Source organism: Leptodactylus fuscus, chromosome 11 (genome assembly GCF_031893055.1).
Source record: "Leptodactylus fuscus isolate aLepFus1 chromosome 11, aLepFus1.hap2, whole genome shotgun sequence".
Lineage (NCBI taxonomy): Eukaryota > Metazoa > Chordata > Amphibia > Anura > Leptodactylidae > Leptodactylus > Leptodactylus fuscus.
The window spans coordinates 26,389,402-26,410,993 of NC_134275.1; the positions used below are offsets into that span (position 1 = coordinate 26,389,402).

Genomic DNA, 21,592 nt, shown 5'->3' on the forward strand with positions numbered 1-21,592 from the left:
TTGGGCACAGGCAGTTCTATATACTGCTGGAAAGCTGACAGTGTGCTGAATTCAGCGCACTATCGGCTTTCCTGATCTGTGCCCCGAGTAAAGCGCTATCGGTCCCGGTACCGTAGCGTTTTACAGTCAGAAGGGTGTTGCATGCAGGGTTCTTCTGTCCGCTTGAGAAGTCGGACATCTTCACTTGCGGACAGGGAAGGACGGGCACGGAGTGCAAAAGAACGCACCCGATGCCCATTTAAATAAATGACAGGTGTCACGGACACAGCTAGTGTCTGCTCCTAATGTCCGTGACAGATTTTGAGCGAACACTAGGAGCGGACACTACCTGTCGGACACCGACGGTAGTGTGAACGCCCCCTTAGTGTTTAAATCCCACAGTGGAACTGAAAAAAAAAAAAAAAAATACACTAAAGTATTTTTAAAATGCAAAAATGCTCCAAAAATTGTTACTTCTATTAGAAAAGCAACCTACATGACAGAAGAAAGCTTCTGTCCTGTTATTTACATGAGAGTGAATGCAGATATACACCACACTTAGCAAGTTCTGGCTGCATCAATCACTTATGTCCATGGCTCTCATCCCATGATGTGAGAGCAATGGACAATAAATAACAGTGGTGTGATCTTATCCTAATGTAGGTTCACATCTGTGCTTTGAATTCCATTCTTCTGGTCTGATTATGGGGATAATGTCTATCCTTAGGGAGAGACTACCTTCTCAGGTGTGTGGAGACTTATACAGCCATAGTTGCTCCACTGCAGGGGAACATGGGAAGAATATGCAAATCTGTCTCCCAAGATGTAAACAGGGAGACAGTGCATCTGCTTTGCTGCCCTCTATAGCAAGCACCCTGAACATCATGCCCAACTTCCCAGAAGTCTTCAATGCATAATACGAGATTGAACCAAATCAATTTCTCAGTTTACGGCACCATTTCTATCTGGTTGGACTTCATCAGCGCAGCCTAGAGAGAATTGATTTGGTTTAAGTGAGAGGCTGAGAGACCAAATTATGGGGATAACGTCTATCCTTAGGGAGAGACCACCTTCTGGTCTGTCAGAAGTCTACAATGGATAGTTGGATAAAAGCGGATTCTGAAAGTGACGGACATGAACGGAGGCCTGATGAACCCCATTAAAGAGAAAGTAATTCCAGATTTTTTTGGTTTTTTAAAGAATGGGCAAAAAAAGTCATCCTTAAGGTGCGTTCACACAATGTAACGTGGAGCGCAATCTAGCACGTATACACGTGCCGGCAGATGACGCACTCAAAATGCTCCCATTCATTTCAATGGGAGTTAGGAGCATATACACCGCGTTATTTTGCGCCCGTGATTTTGCGGCTGCAAAATCGTGTGAACGCACCCTTACAACACTTTTTCATCTGGAAATTTCTAATCTGCACTGGATGCACACCCAATACAGATGGTAACGTACATTTCAGGATAGCTGGCAGCTTCTCTTTGAAGCTATATAATACACACTAAACAACTAAAGCTACAATCACACTACTGTTATTAATGTTTGTTGCTGCCATCCGTTATACAGAATGACAGAAATAGACTTTAAAGAGGACCTTTCATGTCCTCATGCATTGTGGTTTTATATACCACTAGTATACCTCCCAACTTTTGAAAAGTAGAAAGAGGGACAAAATGTGCGGTGCGCGCTGCGGCAAATTTGGCTCCGCCCACTTTTATGTTTACTCCGCCCATTCTCGTTCATCCAGTGTCATGCCGTTCTCCCCCCCCTTTCATCTGCCCCAGTGTCATGCTGTTCTCCCCCCCTTCATCTGCCCCAATGTCATGCCGTTCTCCCCCCTTCATCTGCTCCAGTATCATGCCGTTCTCCCCCCCCTTCATCTGCTCCAGTGTCATGTCGTTCTCCCCCCTTCATCTGCCCCAGTGTCATGCCGTTCTCCCCCCCCCCTTCATCTGCTCCAGTGTCATGTCGTTCTCCCCCCTTCATCTGCCCCAGTGTCATGCCCTCTGAGGTGTTATTTGTCCTACAGTAAGATATTATACTGCTTACTTCAGGGGGCACAGGTAGGGTCCGTCCAGGAAGGCAGTAGGCACTAAACCTGACCAGTGAGACCAATGCTGAGCAGCACAGCAAACTGTAGTACAGTAGTGGCTTTGCTCGCTGTAATTTGGGCTGCGTCAGGTCAGGTCACGTTGCTAGGATGACCTGACTGATGAAGTGACGGATGTACGGAGGATACAGGAGACACCGCTCCCGATGTCTGTGCGACCTGCTTTGCCTCCGATGTCCGCCTGTCACATCGCATGTATGCGATGTAAGGAGGATACCGGAGGCAGATCAGGCCATGTAGACATAAGGAGTGGTGCCTCCTGTATCCTCCTTACATCGCATACAAGCGATGTGGCAGGAGGACACAGGCGGACACCGGAGGCAGAGCAGGTCGCACAGACATCAGGAGCGGTGCTTCCTGTATCCTCCTTACATTGCATACAAGCAATGTGGCAGGAGGACACAGGCGCACACTGGAAGCAGCGCAGGTTGCACAGACATCAGGAGCGGTGCCCTCCAATAGGTAAAGTGAAGTGCGCTCCATGGCCTGGCCCAATCTCCCCAGGAGCTTCATTATAAATGCACGCCTTCCGGCGTTGTCGGCGGGCCGGACAGAAGTGCTTGGCGGGCCGCAGTTTGAGGACCCCTGGCCTATGTATTCAGCTCATCGGCGTCCGTAGGATTCCGATGAGTTGAAATCGGGACATACCTCCCGCTGACCGGGACCGTGGGACAGGACACCGAAATCGTGAGTGTCCCACGGAAATCGGGACAGTTGGGAGGTATGCCCTAAGAAGCCGACAATGCGCTGAATTTTTTCCCGTTATGTGCCCCAGGGCTGGAGATATCCATCCTATTAATTTAAGCACTGATCTGTCCCCATTATCAGAAGAGAGTTCCTAACAGTCTAGAATCATCTCCATGAGAAACATTCCCCCCCCCCCCCGACAGTGCGTGGAATTCGGCACACTATCGGCTTTCTAGCAGGATATGAAACCACATATGCATGAGAACATAACAGGTTCTCTTTAATGATAGCAGAGTAACACTTTAATTTTTTTTTTTTTTTTTACATTATAAGGAAGGTAGCAATAGGAGCAAAGGTGCATACAGTCGGAGAGAGGGACACAAAATTTGTTTATTTAGAAAAAACAACAAAATAAATAAACCTTGACTTCAGGCACAAAATGAGCAAAATAAAATACAGCCTTAATTTCAGGCTAAAGAATGTCAGACAAAACCCTGCTTTTCTGAGCACTAACTAAACAATAAAGTGCTAAGTGTACATGTGGCTTCCTACTAACCACACGAGTAATGGGGCGTTCACACATGCGCCTTGACCTGTCCACTGTGATTCCACCTAAATCCCGGGTAAAACTGCATGGGGATGTCTTGCCAGTGGTTAGTTTAAAAACCCATTCATTTCAATAGGTTTTTAAAGCAGACCGCCGGTATCCGTATGCAACCTCTCAATCATGAAACTGTTTGTTGTTTTTTTTGCACAGACACAAAGTCTGTGCAAAAAAACCTTTCACAGCAGAGAGGCTGCATATGGACACCGGCAGTCTGCTTTAAAGGGGCTCTATCAGCAAAATCATGCTGATAGAGCCCCACATATGCGTGAATAGCCTTTAAAAAGGCTATTCAGGCACCGTAAAAGTTATATTAAACTTCCCCCCCCCCCCCGTTTTAAAATAATACCCTAAAAAAAAAAGTGATCTACTTACGCATCGTGCACGCTGGGCGGGCATTCAGGCTGCGCCGTCTTCTTCATCCACGCCTCCTCTTCCTCCGGTGCTCGCGAACTGACATTGATAAAAAAAAATGGCCTGGGCGCATGCGCAGTAGCATGCGGCTTCTACTATGGCTACTGCGCATGCGCCCAGGTCATTTTTTTCAATCAATGTCAGTTCGCGAGCGCCGGAGGAAGACGGGACCCGAGGACATCGCAGGAAGAGGAGGCGTGGATGAAGAAGACAGCGCACCCTGAATGTCCGCCCAGCGTGCACGATGCGCAAGTAAATCACATTCTTTTTTACGGTATTATTATAAAACGGGGGGGGGTGTTAGCTTAATATAACATTTACGGTGCCTGAATAGCCTTTTTAAAGGCTATTCACGCATATGTGGGGCTCTATCAGCATGATTTTGCTGATAGAGCCCCTTTAAAAACCCATTGAAATGAATGGGTTTTTATACTGACTGCTGGCAAGCCATCCCCAAGCAGTTTTTCCCGGGACTAGGTGGAAAGACAGCAGACAGGTCAAGGCACAAGTGTGACCGCCACATAAACAGAAATAGCGCAGTACAGGCTCACCAGACTCTGTATGTCAGGACAGACTCAGGCACCTCCTCTCACTCCCAGAATCTGCCCTGAAGTGCAGGCTCTGCAGCCTTTTATAGCCCAGTAATGAGCCTCAGGACCCACACCCAGTACTGAAGCCTATTCAAGACCCGACCTGGACCACACATGTGAGAAACCTGGAGAAGATATATCAGGACTCCAGCACTTTGCCTGTCACCTTCTCACAACATTTATTTAGCAGATCCATTTAACCTATGCAAAAAACGGATGCAAACAGATGACCATCCCTTTACATAGAGAACAAAAATGGATCTGTTGTGTTTTTTGGTTTTTTTTGACGGACATAAAGTATGACATACTACGTTTTTGTGTGATCATCCAAGAAATCAAACAGAAGGATGGGACCTGAGGACATCGCAGGAAGAGGAGGTGTGGATGAAGAAGAAGACACACCCTGAATGCCCGCCCACCTTGCACGATGCGTAAGTATATCATTATTTTTTAGGTTTTGCTGATAGAGCCCCCTTAAATAAAAGAGAAAAGAAAAGTGAAAAACAGACACAATTTCCCTCCTATTTTGTTTATATTTTCCTATATATAAAAAAAATTAAAACCCATTGAAAAATAAAAACAACATAAAAATAAAGCACTATGTGTCACCAAAAAAAGACGCAAAAATTAGTTGAATGAGACATATGAGAAAAACATTACAGCCCTCAAAACTGCACATACAAAAAAACCTTAAAATGTGTCTGGTCCTGGACCAGAAATTGGCCCGGTACTGAAGTGGTTAAGTGACGTTTTCTTCTATAAGGCCTCGTTCACATCTGTGTTCGGTACTCCGTTCGGGGAGTCCGCTCGGGGACCATCCTGAACGGAATACCAAACGCACAGTGGCGTAACTAGGAATGGTGGGGACCCGTGGCAAACTTTTGACATGCCCCCCCCCCCCGACCGACCCCCTCCTACGCATTCCTCTATTATCCCCCATAGTGACCCCTGCACACAGTATTATCCCCCATAGTGGCCCCTGTACACAGTATTATGTCCCTTAGTGGCACCTGCACACAGTATTATCCCCCATAGTGGCCCCTGCACTCAGTATTATGCCCCATAGTGGCCTCTGCACACAGTATTATCCCCCATAGTGGCCCCTGCACACAGTATTATCCCCCATAGTGGCCCCTGTACACAGAATTATGTCCCTTAGTGGCCCTTGAACACAGTATTATCCCCCATAGTGGCCCCTGCACACAGAATTATGTCCCTTAGTGGCCCTTGAACACAGTATTATCCCCCATAGTGGCCCCTGCACTCAGTATTATCCCCCATAGTGGTCTCTGCACACAGTATTATCCCCCATAGTGGCCCCTGCACTCAGTATTATGCCCCATAGTGGCCCCTGCACACAGTATTATCCCCCATAGTGGCCCCTACACACAGTATTATGTCCCTTAGTGGCCCCTGAACACAGTATTATCCCCAATAGTGGCCCCTGCACACAGTATTATGTCCCTTAGTGGCTCCTGCACACAGTATTATGTCCCTTAGTGGCCCCTGCACACAGTATTATCCCCAATAGTGGCCCCTGCACACAGTATTATGTCCCATAGTGGCCCCTGCACATAGTATTATCCCCAACAGTGGCCCTTGCACACAGTATTATGTCCCACTGTGGACACCCATAAACAATTATACTCTGGGGTCTTTTTAGACCCCAGAGTATAATAATCGGAGACCCGGGGGAATAAAAACATAAAAAACCTACTGTTTCTTACCTGTCCCCGGCTCCTACGCTGTCGGCCTCCGCTGCCGTCCTTCTTCAATGACGTCGGACGTCACATTACCCGGGACGCAGGCCGGGTTCATGTGACGTCAGAGATGTCAGACAACTAGGAAGGAGGCCTGGCAGGATCGTGGAGAGGTAAGTAACAGTGTTTTTTATGTTTCTTACCTCTCCCAGTCGGCCGATCATTATACTCGGGGGTCCGAAAAGACCCCCCGAGGATAATGATAGCAGTGGTAACGACTGTCGCTGGGCCCCTAATGTCCCGGGCTCTGTGGCAGCTGCCTCTGCTGCTATGGCGGTAGTTACGCCACTAGAGTGAATACAGATGACACCAGAGAGCGAGGGCTCTATTTCCATATTATATGCGTTGCTCTCATCTTATGATGGATGAAAGCAGCTAACACTGAATAACGGTAGTGTGAACCTACCCTAACAGTTCCATGTAGGTGGGGGTGAATTTAGGGTGAAATTATGTATTCATAATTGTTCATGATGAATGACAGCATGCTCCAAAATTTTAATGTTTTTATGAGAATTTTATTCACATTTATTTATAAGAAATTTTATTCACATTGAGACAGGCATATCGGTAGTGATGTCACAGCCACGAACGCAGCAAATATCGCATCAACAGCAAAGGACTCAAGCGTCTTCCCAGCCAGTGCCACGTGACTTTGGAATGCCACGTGATCTTCTGACGTCGAGGAGGAGAAAGCAGCTGCTCGGTTCCACAGGCGCATGCGACCTGCTCTCACTGCCTGCATACGACATAACTATAGCTACAAAAGGCAAAATGAACGTGTTGTTTCATCGCAACCCGACCAACACCCTAAAATGGGATCAAACCTGCCAATATTCAACATGGCCGACACGGCCTCATTTAGAAAACATCCAATTAGACGATCCTGCGCAAGATGGAGGTGTGTCTCGGCAGTTACTGATTGGTTGGACGCGGGAAGGGGTGGGGCAAAGAGTTTCGTCTCCGTTAAGCAACAGGACATCTTCCAGGCTCCCCCTTGGCCTGCTTTTCCTCCACTCCAGTGACGAATCCCCCGAGAGGCAGCGGAGACCATGCCCAACATAAAGATCTTTAGCGGGAGCTCGCATCAAGATTTGTCCCAAAAAATTGCAGATCGACTTGGACTAGAACTGGGGCGAGTGGTGACGAAAAAGTTCAGCAATCAAGAGACTTGGTAAGAAAGCCTACACTGGCCCGAGCGCTCTGCCGTGCAGCTCTGGAGCCCAGCGGGCCGTGTAGTCCCCCGTGCACTTCACTGATAGATCGCAGAGCGTGACATTTCTAAAATGGAAAAGCCGGACGCAAACGCTGCTGGGGATTGTAGTTTACGTGACCTACGTGTAAGCTTATAGTAGATGACGGCATGACTACGAATCCCGGCATGCATCAGTGCAGGCAGAGGAGAATAAGCTGAAAACACGTGGGAATTAATAGCCTAAAATGATGTGATGAGTCAAGAGCATCCGTGCAGGGCTCAGTGCAGACCTGGCGGCATGTCTGGTAAATGAGCCCTCTGCTCTGCTTCATACTGAGGGATTTGATACTATATTTGTTACTTTTTTTTCTTTTTAGCTTCCCTGGTAATTTGAAGCTGGCTCCCATTAATTTCAGTGGGTGCTTCAGGTAGAATCCTGAACAAACAAGCAGCACAAACATTGCCCCCGTATTGCAGAAAAGCTGCCATTTTTGTTGCAGATTTTGCTTTTTTTTTTTTTTTTTTGCCAAGAGTGACTACAAAGATAATGGGAAACCTATAGGAAGCTCTTATACGTCTACTCCACAGCCTTGATTTATTCGGTTGTGTTTTCAGTGTGACATAAGCAGGAAAGTGGTTACTAGTTCTGCAACCATTACAGAAACTCACACGTGTGACAAAAATGGAGCCCACCAAGGATTAGTGCATTGTCTAGTGCAATATGAGCAGGGGAGTTGTGCTCTAGTTCAGTCAGCTCCCCTCACCCCCTCTAGCCTGGCTCATAGTAAGAGAGCGTGTAAAGTGAGATTCCTTGCTGTGCTATATACTACACACAGACTGAGAAATTCAGGGGCCAAGACAAGAAATAGTTTACAAAGCGTGACTTGCGAAGGGGGTGCCGGGTTTAGAAAACCATCCACCTGATTTTTATTTTATTATAATATACTAGCTTCTGCCCGCAACTTCGTCTGCGGGTTGTTGGCATGTATGATCTGCCTAAATTTAGCCAGTTGCTGCCGTCGATGTTTCGGCAGCTCTCAAGATGTCCTGCTGCTGAACTTGTTTCTTGCACTGTGCTTGTGATTGTTCCGGCATCTCAGCAGCTCACTGGGACGCCATATAATGAGCGTGTTGTTGGCGTTGATGATCCGCCTGCTTTGGCGTTTCAGCAGCTCTCAAGTTGGGCTGGCACTGAAGTTATTCGTCGCACCATGCCCGTGATTGTTCCGGCATCACAGTAGCTCGCTGGGACACCATATAATGAGTGTATTAATCAAATTGCTGCCGTTGATGGTTTGCCTGTTCCGGCGTTTTGGCAGCACTTAAGCTGTCCTGCTGCTGAACTTGTTCTTCACACCATGCCTGTGATTGTTCCAGCAGCTCGGTGGGACGCTATATAATCAGCGTGTTGTTGGTGTTTATGATCCACCAGCTCCAGCGTTTCGATAGCTGTCAAGCTGGCCTGCCGCTGAACTCGTTCCTCGCGCTGTGGCTGTGATTGTTGCGGCAACTCGCTGAGACGCCATATAATCAGCGTGTTGTGGGCATTGATGATCTCCCTCAGCTGCGCTCGAGGGGGAAAGACCTGGAAGTGCAGCTTATATTTCCTGCACTAATGCTCTTATCCTTTTCATTACAGTGTTGAGATTGGAGAGAGTGTGAGAGGAGAAGATGTTTATATTGTTCAAAGTGGGTGCGGGGAGATAAATGACAACTTGATGGAGCTTCTGATTATGATAAATGCCTGCAAAATAGCATCTGCCTGTCGTGTCACCGCTGTTATACCCTGCTTTCCATATGCACGTCAGGATAAAAAAGATAAGGTAAGGACATGTTCACCTGTAAGTCAAAGCAGTCCGTGAGTCACTCAAATCTTCTTCACTAATGTTGCATTCTATGTGAGTTATAATGTAATATTTCTTCCTTGTGTGGTAATAATCATATTTCTCTTTCCCACTTTGATTTCTTCTAGTCACGAGCACCAATCTCTGCTAAGCTTGTTGCCAATATGTTGTCTGTGGCTGGGGCCGACCACATCATTACTATGGACCTTCATGCCTCCCAGATTCAGGTATTTCTCTTTCTTTTGCTATTATATATGATCTTTGCAGCTATGCTGATTTTAAAATCTGTGCCACTGAATACAAAATATGTATATAGATCAGACGCCCAGATCCCTAACAGATCAGCTGTTCTGGCAGCCACTAGGTATTGGAAGTTCAAGAAATGCATTGGACAGAGACTTGCACGTTGTTTCTGTTATTTGAATAGAAGTGGCTTGTCTGGGCTCCCTATCCACTGCCTTATTTTCTAGCTTCCAACCCCTGGAGGGTGCTCGAACAGCTGATCTTCAGTATAAAAACTTCATTTGGGGACAGAAAACCCCTTTAACTATTGGTAGCCTACTTTTGGGTGTTGCAGACATGCTCTCAACCCTATTCCTAACTACGGTAGAGAGGTTAATACCGTATTTTTCAGACTATAAGATGCATCAAACCAGAAGACGTACCTAGTTTTTAGAGGAGGAAAATGGGGGGGAAAAATTGAAGCAAAAATGTGCAAAAATATTTAATAACATATGGGAGTTATAGTTTGGAAACAACTGCAAGGCCACAATGACAGGTGGCCCCGAAGTGGAATTTAACTCCTATTTTAACTCCTTATCGCTTTTTGGCAATTTTCATTTTTGATGCCCCACACACACACACACACACACACACACACACACACACACACACAACCACACCCCTCGCTTAATGTTTGCAGGACAAATAGTTCATCATAATGGTACCATTTATTATGCTGGGAAGCTGGAAAAAAAACTTTCAGAATGGGGTGGAATTGGAGAAAAAGTGCATTTGTGCAACTTTCTTGCGGATTTCATTTTTATGGCATTCACTTTGCATCCAAAATAAAATACTCCCTCCTGTTTCCCTAGCTAACCTGCGCACTGCTAGCCCTACCTGCCTAACTCAGCCCACCCAATCATACTTTCCTGTCTTCTATGTCCTGGAGATCAGTTTCTTCTGTCCCACCAGCTCCTTCTTGCACACTTCCTGCACATGTATGGTAGTCGTGCTTCACTTCTGACGGCAATTGTACATTTGAGCTAGAATCACTGGTTCTATTGTGCAGGTGCCGGCTGAAATGAAGGAAGTGATGTTTTGTGCCAGAAGACTCAAGGCGGGTGAATATGATATGAAGCGGGGTGGGTGGGGGGCAGTATTGGTGACACTTCGTTTATGGAAACAGAACGTCACCAGATTTTCAGAAAGTGTGCTTGGGGCAATCACATTACTGCCACTGGGATAAGGATAAGTATAGAGTTTTTTTTACTTGGTAAATTAGAAGTTAGACAGTGTTTAATTTTTGTTTTATCCCGGACAACTCCTTTAAGTATAATATCTGTTACAGGGTTTCTTTGATATTCCTGTGGATAATTTATATGCTGAACCTGCTGTCTTGAAATGGATCCGAGAAAACATTGCAGAATGGAAAACTTGTACCATAGTGTCTCCAGATGCTGGTGGTGCCAAGAGGTAAGATATTTTATAAAGATGAGTATCACAATGCACAAAATCATGTGTGCATACAATGGCTTACACTAGGTTCACAATCGCCTTCAGGCCTTCTTAAAACGTGGTTACACACAAAACCCACTGACCCCACAGACTATAATGGGGTCCACCAGGCAGAGAGAAAGATCCTCCTTGCAGGACTTTTCTCTACAACAATTCTAGGTGAAGTATGAAGCCAGCTTTGATAAAACTGACTTCCTATGAACAAATATAAGGAAATTAGAATTGTGTGTCCCATCTGTGCCTCTAAGCTTTCTTTGCTTATGTTTTTTCTTTCTCCATTTAGAGTTACATCAATTGCTGACCGACTGAATGTTGACTTTGCTTTAATACACAAGGAAAGGAAAAAAGCCAATGAGGTAGACCGTATGGTTCTTGTGGGAGATGTGAAAGATAAAGTAGCGATTCTCGTCGATGACATGGCGGACACTTGCGGAACCATTTGTCATGCTGCAGATAAGTGAGTTGCAATTTTAATTTTAAAATATAAAACAGAAGATTTAGGGGCCATAATATGAGGTGACGTTGGCCTCGATTCCTTTTCTTTTTCTGTCTCTTTCCACAGCAAATTAGGCCCACGTGATTGGGGCTGATCATTCGGGTGTCTTGCACCACGGACTCTGGCTGAAACAATTGCTGAATCCGTGGCAAGATCAATGTTTTTTTTTTTGTTTTTTGTTTTTTTTTAAAAGCATTCTACTCCAACCTGTGCCTCCTATTGAAAAAATTATTTGTGAATATACCCTTATGAACCTGTTTAAAAGAAGAACCATTCACATTGCAGCTTTCATATGGTCTTCACCAAAAAGGGGGAAAAAAAAAAAAAAAAAATCTGCAATAATGAGTGCTGTGGAGTCAGTAAGCCAAAACTCCCTTCTAACCCCCCTATATTCTTGGCAGTTTTGTTTGGATCGAAGTATAATTAGTGGAGACCTATGTAAGGTGAGCAAACAAAAAAAAAAAATACAGCTTCCCTGGGTTCCAGCAGTTCAAAAGGTCTTGCTAAAAATGTTGGTGGCCTCTACTAATTATACTCTAGGGTCTAAAGAGACCCCAAAATATATTAGCAGTTCTGGATTGGACGCGTTTGGTCTGAACAAAACAGCAGGCAAAGGCTCACAAATAATATAATTACAGAATTGAAATAACAGACGTATACAAAATCATATCTGTTATCCGGGTTCACATTCTATCTGTTTTTTTGTTTTGTTTTTTGATTACTTGCACAGCCCTGTTCTTGACTCTTTCCTATATGGTTCATGCGATAGTACTCAAATTTAGTTTTAAAGGTATTTATTGAATGAAACCGAAAAATACAATATGTATCACAATAACGAGTGAAGTATCCATAGATACAAAATAGGAAAGGAACATTAACAATTAATGCCAGTTAATAGCAAAGAGAGATCATGAACAGGGCAATCAAATATAAAGCAAAAATGTTAAACATAATATTAGTCAGGTAGACTATAAAATTATATAAGTTTGCAATAAGAGAATAAAACACACAAAGTAAAGTGGGTGCAGTGGAGTGCTGTCTCTTAACACAGGGTCTTTAACCTAAGGGATTAATACTAGATTCAGGATTCTACAACCAAGTTTTATAATTGAAGACTGGCAATCCCAGGATATTGGAGGTATATGGAAGATAAAATCCGGCTTCAACTGCGATGTAATATATCCAGACGTACGTGGTATAATAAAAATTAACTTTTATTCCAATCGAAGGTAAAAACAGTCACATATCAACTTAGAAAATCAGCATACAAAGAAGCTCCTGATTTGATAACTTTTCCCATTTGGTTCAGAGACACAACAGTACCTGCACAAATGGGAAAAGTTATTGAATCAAGAGCTTAAGATATCATGGGGTCATGGCATTACCCTGGAAAAGTATGTGCAACAAAAAATGATTCCAAGGGCTTTGCGTCTACGAAAAAATCCAACATTTGTCTATGACGATAATTTTTTTGATCAGTGGAATGATATTCTGTCAGAATGTTCTTTTAAATTAATGACTCATTATCCAACAAGAAAAACGTAAATTGGAAGAGATAAAACAGGAATTGACAATACTACAAGAACATTTAAAATCGGTGAAGGATGATAAGTATAAAAACTTTAAAACTAATACAGTACTAATACAGATGTATCGGACAATATAGCTACTGTATCTTCTACACCTTACAGAGAAAGAAATCGTGCTCGAGAGTTTGTAAATTCATCAAAAAATGAGGCCGCAGGGCGGGACGCAAACGCCCCCGCAAACTTCAATCGTCGATGCTTTTTTATATGTTGATTTTCTAAGTCGATATGTGACTATTTTTACCTTCGATTGGAATAAAAGTTAATTTTTATTATACCACGTATGTCTGGATATATTGCATTGCAGTTGAAGCTGGATTTTATCTTCCATATACCTGTATTTGTGCCTTTAAAATCCAAAGGGTTTCCGTGCTTCCTGGCTCCAAAGTTTATATAAGCTAATATGGTGAGCTGGACTTATTAGTTTTCTTTGTAATAAGCCCAGGATATTAGCTTTATTGATCCAGGGGGACTTCACCTTGTCAAAGGAAGTCTTAGATCAGTCTTGATCTTTTCAAAAAGCATGATTGAGTCAACTTGTTTAATAACTTCTGGTGTCGAGAGACTCTGTGACCTCCACCTGGATGCTATAAGAATTCTGGCAGATAGTAAAATATATTGAAGTAATTTATATGGAGCATAGCGTAGGCCAGCTGTTTCATGCCTAGTAGGAGAGCTGGGGCTGATAGCGAGGTTGATTGACCTAGAAGTCTCTGGGCTATTCTATGAATGGACTGCCAGAAGTGGCGGACAATGGGAAAAGTCCACCAAATATGTAGCGTATCTTCCCTGGTGTGACAGCCCCTAAAGTACATAGGATACATAGGGTGCCAGGGTAAGCTGCCAACTACCTTTGTTAATAAATGTTCAACATGGTCCCAAGGTCTCTTTCCCAGGAAGTCATGAAGTCCATTTTGGTGGTGGGGTATACTCTCCATAAGTGAAGGACAGGGCACCCTTGCCTTCAGACCGATAGAGACATTATGTTTCAAAGTTAGTTGCCTTAATTACAGTATTATGTGTAATAAGGGAGTGTAGAAAATTAAATATCTGACATATGCGGAAAGGTTTGGATAGGGGTATGTGGGTGAAGTGTTCCTTGGTAACCATTCATTTGTCCAGGAGGAAGTCATTATAGAGCTTAAACCGTTCATGTCTACATTAAACAAAAGCCTCCAGTTAAAGACCAGGTGGAAAAGATGGGGGAGGGGTGAAGATGGGGAGCAGAGGTGATATCATGTTCTATAATTTTATACTGAAATCTCTTCTTCATACGCCCAAGATATTCTTCTATGACAAGAGTAGAGGATACAGGACAGCCTTGGCTGGTACCCCGACAGAGGAGTCTGTTGGGAGTTATAGATATGCAGATGGATCACTACAAAGGGCACAGAGTGCCCGTTGGAATTGTGATTCCCATAAACCGAAGGACCTGTACAAGGTAACGCCATGATAAACTATCAAAGGTCTTTCTTGGTCCGGGCCAGTACCGAGAAAGGTACTTTGTGATGTTTGTCCCAGTAAACACAAAAAATATATATTATGTGTGTAAAGATAAATCATATTTAACCAAAAAGAACACACATTAAATAATAAAAAATTATATTTTATTAATGATCATAACATAATTGAAATTATGCATGTAGACCAAAAACACATAACAAAACAAAATGCTATAATAATAAATAGAGGGGACAAGATAATCAATGAACCACAAAATTTACCAAGGCTTAATATAATAGTAATACATAATAGTAATGGCATCATGTCACATAGATATAAAGATAAAAGTGAAAATGTAGGAATCAATCAAACATAGGAATGTATTCAATGATATACATATATAATGACCTACACACCACCCCTGTTAAAGTAATCCAGACATAAATAATGCCCAAAAGAGAATCCTCACATGGATAACATACCACCAATGCCACAAAACCGCCCGACGTGTGTTTCGCCCGGTGGACCCTGGCTTGGTCAAGGGACAATTGAAACAGAGGGTGTCTCATCCAGTGGTAAGGGGGTTCTTCTATTGTGGCACACTTGTTTAATGTTCTTTTTGATTATTGCCTTGCTATATGTATTCGGGCGCCCTCTGTTTCAATTGTCCCTTGACAAATCCCGGGTTATATATGTTTGTCCCAGTGTAAAATGTTGCAAAGTTTCTGCATATTGTCCTAGACGTGTCTACCAGGTATAAATCCGACCTGATCGGAGAGTATACCAAAGATGCCATTCAGACAAGAGAACAGAAGAGAACATCTTGATATCTAAATTTAGAGTGAAATGGGCCTATGATTAGTGGGGGCAGTGCTGTCTTTTCCCAGGTTTAGGGATCGTGGTTATAGACGCACTCAACGTGTCCCCCAAAAATCAGCCTCCCTGCAAAATATAGTTAAAGGGATACTATCATTAAAAAAAAGTTTTAAAACTAAAAGCACATAGGAATAGCCTCTTTGTCACATCTGTCACCTTCACATCATCCGTCACATCATTTGTCTCATCGGTCACCTACACTTTGCAGGTCTGTGCTGCCATTTTTGAATTTTTCTTCTTTTCTTCATTATGCCGATTGTGTTCAGAGAGCACATGAGGCGCTCCTCTGTGCTCTGAGCACAGCTTCGTCATCAATTTCAGCACTGCTTCTGTCTTCTGTTCCCGATGTGTCTCCTCCTCTTCTTACATGGGACCACCACAAAATGGCCGATGGAACATGCGCAGTCAACTCTTTCCAACCCTAAGAGGAGGAGACGTGTCAGAACTCCAATAACTTGGGCCATAGACACCCTTACAAAGAGAGCACTGTCAATCAGCCACCATGGAAGTCTGTCGGGACTGACATATTGCATATCAAAATGTCTCACCTCTTGTTAATATTTGCTAAAAACATACAGTGCTCAATTACAGCCCCTTGTACAATAGGTTTTTTAACTTGAACTTGTAACTTTTTTTTTCCTTTTATAATATGTTTTAATTGTGTTTTATTTGCAGATTAGATTATTATAGATTACAGACTATATTTGCTAATGTTTGCATGCTTTCCAGAGCCTTTATAATATTCAGGAAATTTACAATAATGTTTAATCTTTGCAGACTCCTATCCGCTGGAGCCACCAAAGTCTACGCCATTTTGACACATGGCATATTTTCTGGCCCTGCCATTTCTCGAATTAATAATGCATGTTTTGAAGCTGTGGTGGTAACGAATACTATACCTCAAGAAGAAAAGATCAGACATTGTTCTAAAATCCAGGTATGAATGTATCTGAATGTATAATGTCAATAAGGCTATCTTATTCACCCCATATTTCTGCCCCTTAATACTTAAACTTTGTAAGTAGGTGGTGCAAAAAGTATTTTATAAAAAGTACAAAAGACTGTCCTATCAGATTTTTTTTTTTTTGCCCCGATGAGCAAAATAATGCAGCCTGCTGCAGGGTCCTACACATTATTTAAGGTATTTGATATTGATAGCCTGTCCTTAGAATCCCTCACTGAGCTGCTAGTGTTGGATCTATAGATCAGTTGTACAGATGTAGTAATTAAGAATGGCCACTGCACAGTGGATGGAGCAACTCTTCTGCCTCTGTCTAATGTATAGTTCATGTGCTGGTGACTTCCTGAACAGTGAGGTGCAAGGTTTCAGATGCCCACCAATTTAATGTTCATGACCTATCGTATGAATCCGGTTATCTTAAAGGGGTTGTTTGGGAAGTGTAATTGTACTTGCATGTGCAGGAGTTTTCTTGATACCAGACTTGGGGTTCTAGACTGGATTCATCCCTAGGTCACGTGATCAGAACCATCCTCGTCTCCCAGGTTGCTCTGCTCCCTCCCTTCTTTACTATTTTCGCAGGTAGTTTACCTGTTCTATGGGGTAGCCAGCCCCAACAGCACAGATGGTTTGGAGTGGAATTGAGGGAGGAAGTGGAACGACTTGGAGGATGGGCCCTCATCCCGGAGCTCTCCCCTCCCCTATATGAGGAGCCCCGTTGCTTGTCAGCCCCTCCCCCCCCCCTGAGAGCAGGCAGCTACATCACTTGACAAATAAAGCAGATAATCCCAAGGGCCAGTGTCAACAATGAAGTGAATAAATTAAGATAGCAGCCAAACAAAGCAGTTTTGATAAAGCAATGTATTTAGGAAAAGACTTATATCCACATAAACTAGCATTATAGATAGGATACTTGTTATGGGACAACCCCTTTAATGATTGGCAGAAGTAGTAGTTAGTTAGTAGTGCTGGGGGTGAATATAGCTAATTTACTTATGACCATCTCGACTACAAGGGAACTTTTATTTTCTCTAGATAATTCCTTTTATTGTAGGTAGGTTTATTCACATGAATGAGTATTTGCAATATAAAGTGAAACAATCTTTGTGCCTAAGCTATCATTGGCGGTACAGATCTTATTATTTTAATGTGTTTTACAGTACTGTGAAATATGTTCATCTGACTGCCCCTCATTTTTGCCAATTTTTCAACAGGTCATCGACATCTCTATGATCTTGGCAGAAGCCATTCGCCGAACACACAATGGGGAGTCTGTTTCTTACCTGTTCAGCCATGTTCCCTTATAGCACCTTCAATAGCCAGTAATGATTTCCCTTTCTGTGTTCCCCATAACGGTTAACAGGGGGACACAATGTAGTCAGCTGGTTCTTTTATCATTTTCCATCATTGTGAAAGAAAGGGAGTTTATTCTGCTGAAGAGGCCAATTTATCAACTGTAGCTGCATTGGAAGGCACGAGGAGTCCGTCCAGAATTTTATTTGTGTTTTGTATTTTAACGAACTTGGTTGGAAACTACCACTTTGTGATTGAGGATGGAAAGATTACTATTTGAATGTCATTTATTGTGGGGGTTTTTTCTTTTGTTTTTTTTAATAAAAAAAAAAAGGCTATTTCTCAATGGTTCCACTGCTTGATACTAGCAGGTATTTACTGTACTTCTCCTTTTTAGTGAGAACAAATTGGTTCTCCATACAGTCCATATTGACCGATTAAAAACAATCTTCACCTCTTTTAGCGGGGTACCATCAAATGCTGCGGTATTACATTATTTAGACTTTTAGTGGGAGGGGGGGGTATTCCAATCCTGTTAGATGTATACACTTGTTGCGCAGAATAAACTGAAATGAGAAATAATTTTGTTAGTCCATTTATATGCTAATTCTTTCAGGAGACGATGCTCCATATTCACTCTATGTAAAGTTGTTTTTCTGACCAATTCAGACATTAGGCCATCATGCAGAGCAGAAAAAACTATCAAAATTGAGATCAGCCATGTTACATGGCATTTTGCATTTGATACAGGTTTTTCTGCTGAAATTGGGCTTAACCTTTTGGTGCCTGGACAATTTTCACACCTTTGTCAGGCACAATTGCCTGAATTATAAATAAATAAAATTATAATCTTTTATCCGTGTATTTAATAAAAGGGGACAAAAGGCACATTTGGAAAATGCCAACCAAAGGTGATGTCTGTGGCTAAAAGGCTATCATAAACAGACTGAGATGCACAGCACCTCCAAAGAAAAGCAGTACAGGATGTGGTCTGAACACCGTTGAGAGCAGACACATGCAGCTGGAGCTCCTGCCCTGCCTGCTGTATTAACGGGACCAACTCTGCACCCCTGGGTACCCATGGGGAGAAAACTACACAGAGCATCATCTTCTGGGACTCCTGCTTCTTCTGGGATTCCTGGACAGCTGAAGCTTACCCCCTTGCTGCCATCGGACATCTATGAGGCAGTGGACATCTTGCAAGGTCTTGCAGCCCTGCCCAGGCTTGGTGAGTCTGAGGCCGCTCCTGCCTCCCTGCGTTGCATTTATCAGCAGTACAGCGGCTCTGGGGAGGCCCCGGTGAAAAACTATGCACTCCTGCAGTTACCACCGCCTTTGCGCTCTCTCTCCCTGGCAGGTGGCTCCCCTTCCCCGCTGGACTGCAGTGCTGCTACCAGGTGGCAATCTTCTGCCTCTCGGTTTCCTGGCCATGGGCCCAGCTGTAATTCTTCCTCCTCCCCTCCTGCTGCCACAGCAATTGAACTGCCTTCTGCTCCTGGGGTCCCCACTCGCCTGGCTCTCTGCTGCAGCCCTCCCAGACTTCACCAACTCCTTCCTAGGGGGGGGGGAGGTGGAGTGGACTTGGGGGTGACCCACCCTTATGCTGCTGCTTCCCAAAGGTCGCCTGTTCCTACCTCCTCACCTGGGGCCCAGAAGCACAGTGCTCCTCCAGCATCTCCCACTCCATCGCAGTGGCACCAATTGCTCAATGAGGATAACTTCCACTCTCTAGTTGCTAAAGTCACAGAGGCAAATTGGGTTGAAATTTGTGCAGAAATCTCTACACTCAGGAAAGATCTTCAAAACATTGTGTCCAGGGTTGACACTTTGGAGGATTCTGTCTCCTCTCAGCGTCAAGTCGCCATGGACATGCAGCACCACTTTGAGGACTTGGATAGAGGAAGGCGTAATTACATTAGGGTCAAGGGCCTCCCTGAGGCTACCCATGCCATTCTGGAGGCAATCTTCAACTCCATTTTGCAAGAACCTCCTTCCCACAAGATCAAGCTTGACCGATCTCACAGAGCCCTGCGTCCTAAGGGCTCTGGCCCTACCCCCCGTGATGTCATCTGCTGCATCTTGAAGGAAGATAGCCTAGCTAAAGCTAGACGTCTCTGGGACTTTGGTGATGGGGCAAAAATTCAACTATACCAAGATCTCTCCTGGATCACTCTCCATAAACGGAGGCACCTTCACCCTCCACTCCAACTTCTGCGTGACCGCTGCCGCTGGGGATTTCCCCTTTGCCCTTACTGCTTGATATTATGAACGTTCTGCTACCCTGCATTCCCTTGTGGACCTGGACCTACCGGCTTGGGAGATTGTTGCTCTTCTGCCACCGCATCCTCCAGTGTGGACTGTGCAGAGAACACGACGTCGTCATCTGCCCTCTCCGGGTGCAACACCTCAAAGACCCCCGTGATTATTTCTCCCCCCCCATATGCCCCCCAGGTGGGGCAGGCCATTACCTTTCCCTTTGTTTTTTTTCTTTTTATTATTTTCTTGCCCTGCCACTTGTTACTTCTCTTGGCTTTATTCGGCTGTCTACTGATGGTCCACCCCTGCTCCCCTTCCTAGGGGGCATTGTCCAGCTACAAGACCCTTGAAATGGTTATGTTTGGTGTGCAGGTTCACACCTCCTTGGACTTAATTTTCCTGCCCTTGAACGGGAGATTTAGTTCTGTCCATAATGTTTTTGACTCATGTGTTTTTCTTTTTTTTCTGCATCCTGCTGCGATCTCTTCCTCTCATTGAAGACATTTGCCCCCAAATTCCTCCATGTTAACACAACCTAAAACTTTCACTGTGCATGTGTCCAATGTGCAGGGAATACACATTGAAATGTTGCAATTGCAATGTAACTTCACTTGTTAAAGGCTGCTGAGCTAGAAAGTCCACATTGTGCCCTGTGACACCAAGGTCAGTACAACTGGCAGGAGATAGTGTCTGATCGCTGGTGGCCTGATCACCGGGTTCCCTGGGAATCAGAGGGATGGGGAAACGAAAGTCCCCCAAAAGCCTTTTGGTGAACAGCTTTTGGGGGACATGCAGGACTTTGTGTCCGGCTAAAAGAAAAAAAAAATGTTTCCCCGCAGACAGGCCACATGCGGACACTGCTGGTCACCTTTACAAACCCATTCAATTGAATGGGTTTTAAAGGTGACTGCCGGGTTTCCGTCCCCTGCCAGTTTTGCTGGGACTGAAGATGGAAACCCGACGGAATGCATACACCAGACACCGAGCACAAGTGTGAACGCCCTCTGAGGTGTTATTTATCCTACAGTAAGATATTATACTGCTTACTTCATGGGGCACAGGTAGGGTCTGTCCAGGAAGGACTAAACCTGACCAGTGAGACCACTGCTGAGCAGCGCAGCAAACTGTAGTACGGTAGTGGCTTTGCTTACTGTAATTTGGGCTGCGTCAGGTCAGGTCTCGTTGCTAGGGTGACCTAATTGACGGAGGGGCACAGTTCACTATATTGGGCCAGACCATGGAGACAGCGCGCTTCACTATACCTATTTGAGGGCACCGCTCCTGATGTCTGTGCAACCTGTGCTGCTTCCGATGTCCGCCTGTGTCCTTCTGCCACATCGCTTGTATACGATGTAAGGAGGATACAGGAGGCACCGCTCCTTATTTCTGCGTGGCCTGATCTGCCTCCGGTATCCTTCTTACATCGCATACATGTGATGTGACAGGCGGACATCGGAAGCGGTGTCTCCTGTATCCTTGTTACATCGCATACAAGCGATGTGGCAGGAGGACACAGGCGGACACTGGAGGCAGCGCAGGTTGCACAGACATCAGAAGCGGTGCCCTCCAATAGGTAAAGTGAAGTGCGCTCCATGGCCTGGCCCAATCTCCCCAGGAGCTTCATTATAAATGCAGGCCTGCCGGCGTTGTTGGCGGGCTGGACAGAAGTGCTTAGCGGGTTGCAATTTTACGACCCCTGCTCTATCCCATTGTGCGAGTTGGTCACTCTTAGTATTATATTTGTTTTATATGTAAACCCTC

General features: G+C 44.4%; 1 protein-coding gene across 1 annotated transcript; it reads left to right on the forward strand.

The window, feature by feature from the left end:
* Positions 1–7,094: 7,094 nt before the first annotated feature.
* Positions 7,095–18,165, forward strand: LOC142185149 (ribose-phosphate pyrophosphokinase 1). The gene is made up of 7 exons (XM_075260412.1): positions 7,095–7,321; positions 8,982–9,165; positions 9,315–9,413; positions 10,757–10,881; positions 11,207–11,380; positions 16,102–16,261; positions 17,497–18,165. The coding sequence occupies exons 1-7, from the start codon at positions 7,200–7,202 to the stop codon at positions 17,587–17,589; spliced, it is 957 nt and encodes a 318-aa protein (XP_075116513.1). The 5' UTR covers positions 7,095–7,199; the 3' UTR covers positions 17,590–18,165.
* The last annotated feature ends 3,427 nt before the right edge of the window (positions 18,166–21,592 follow it).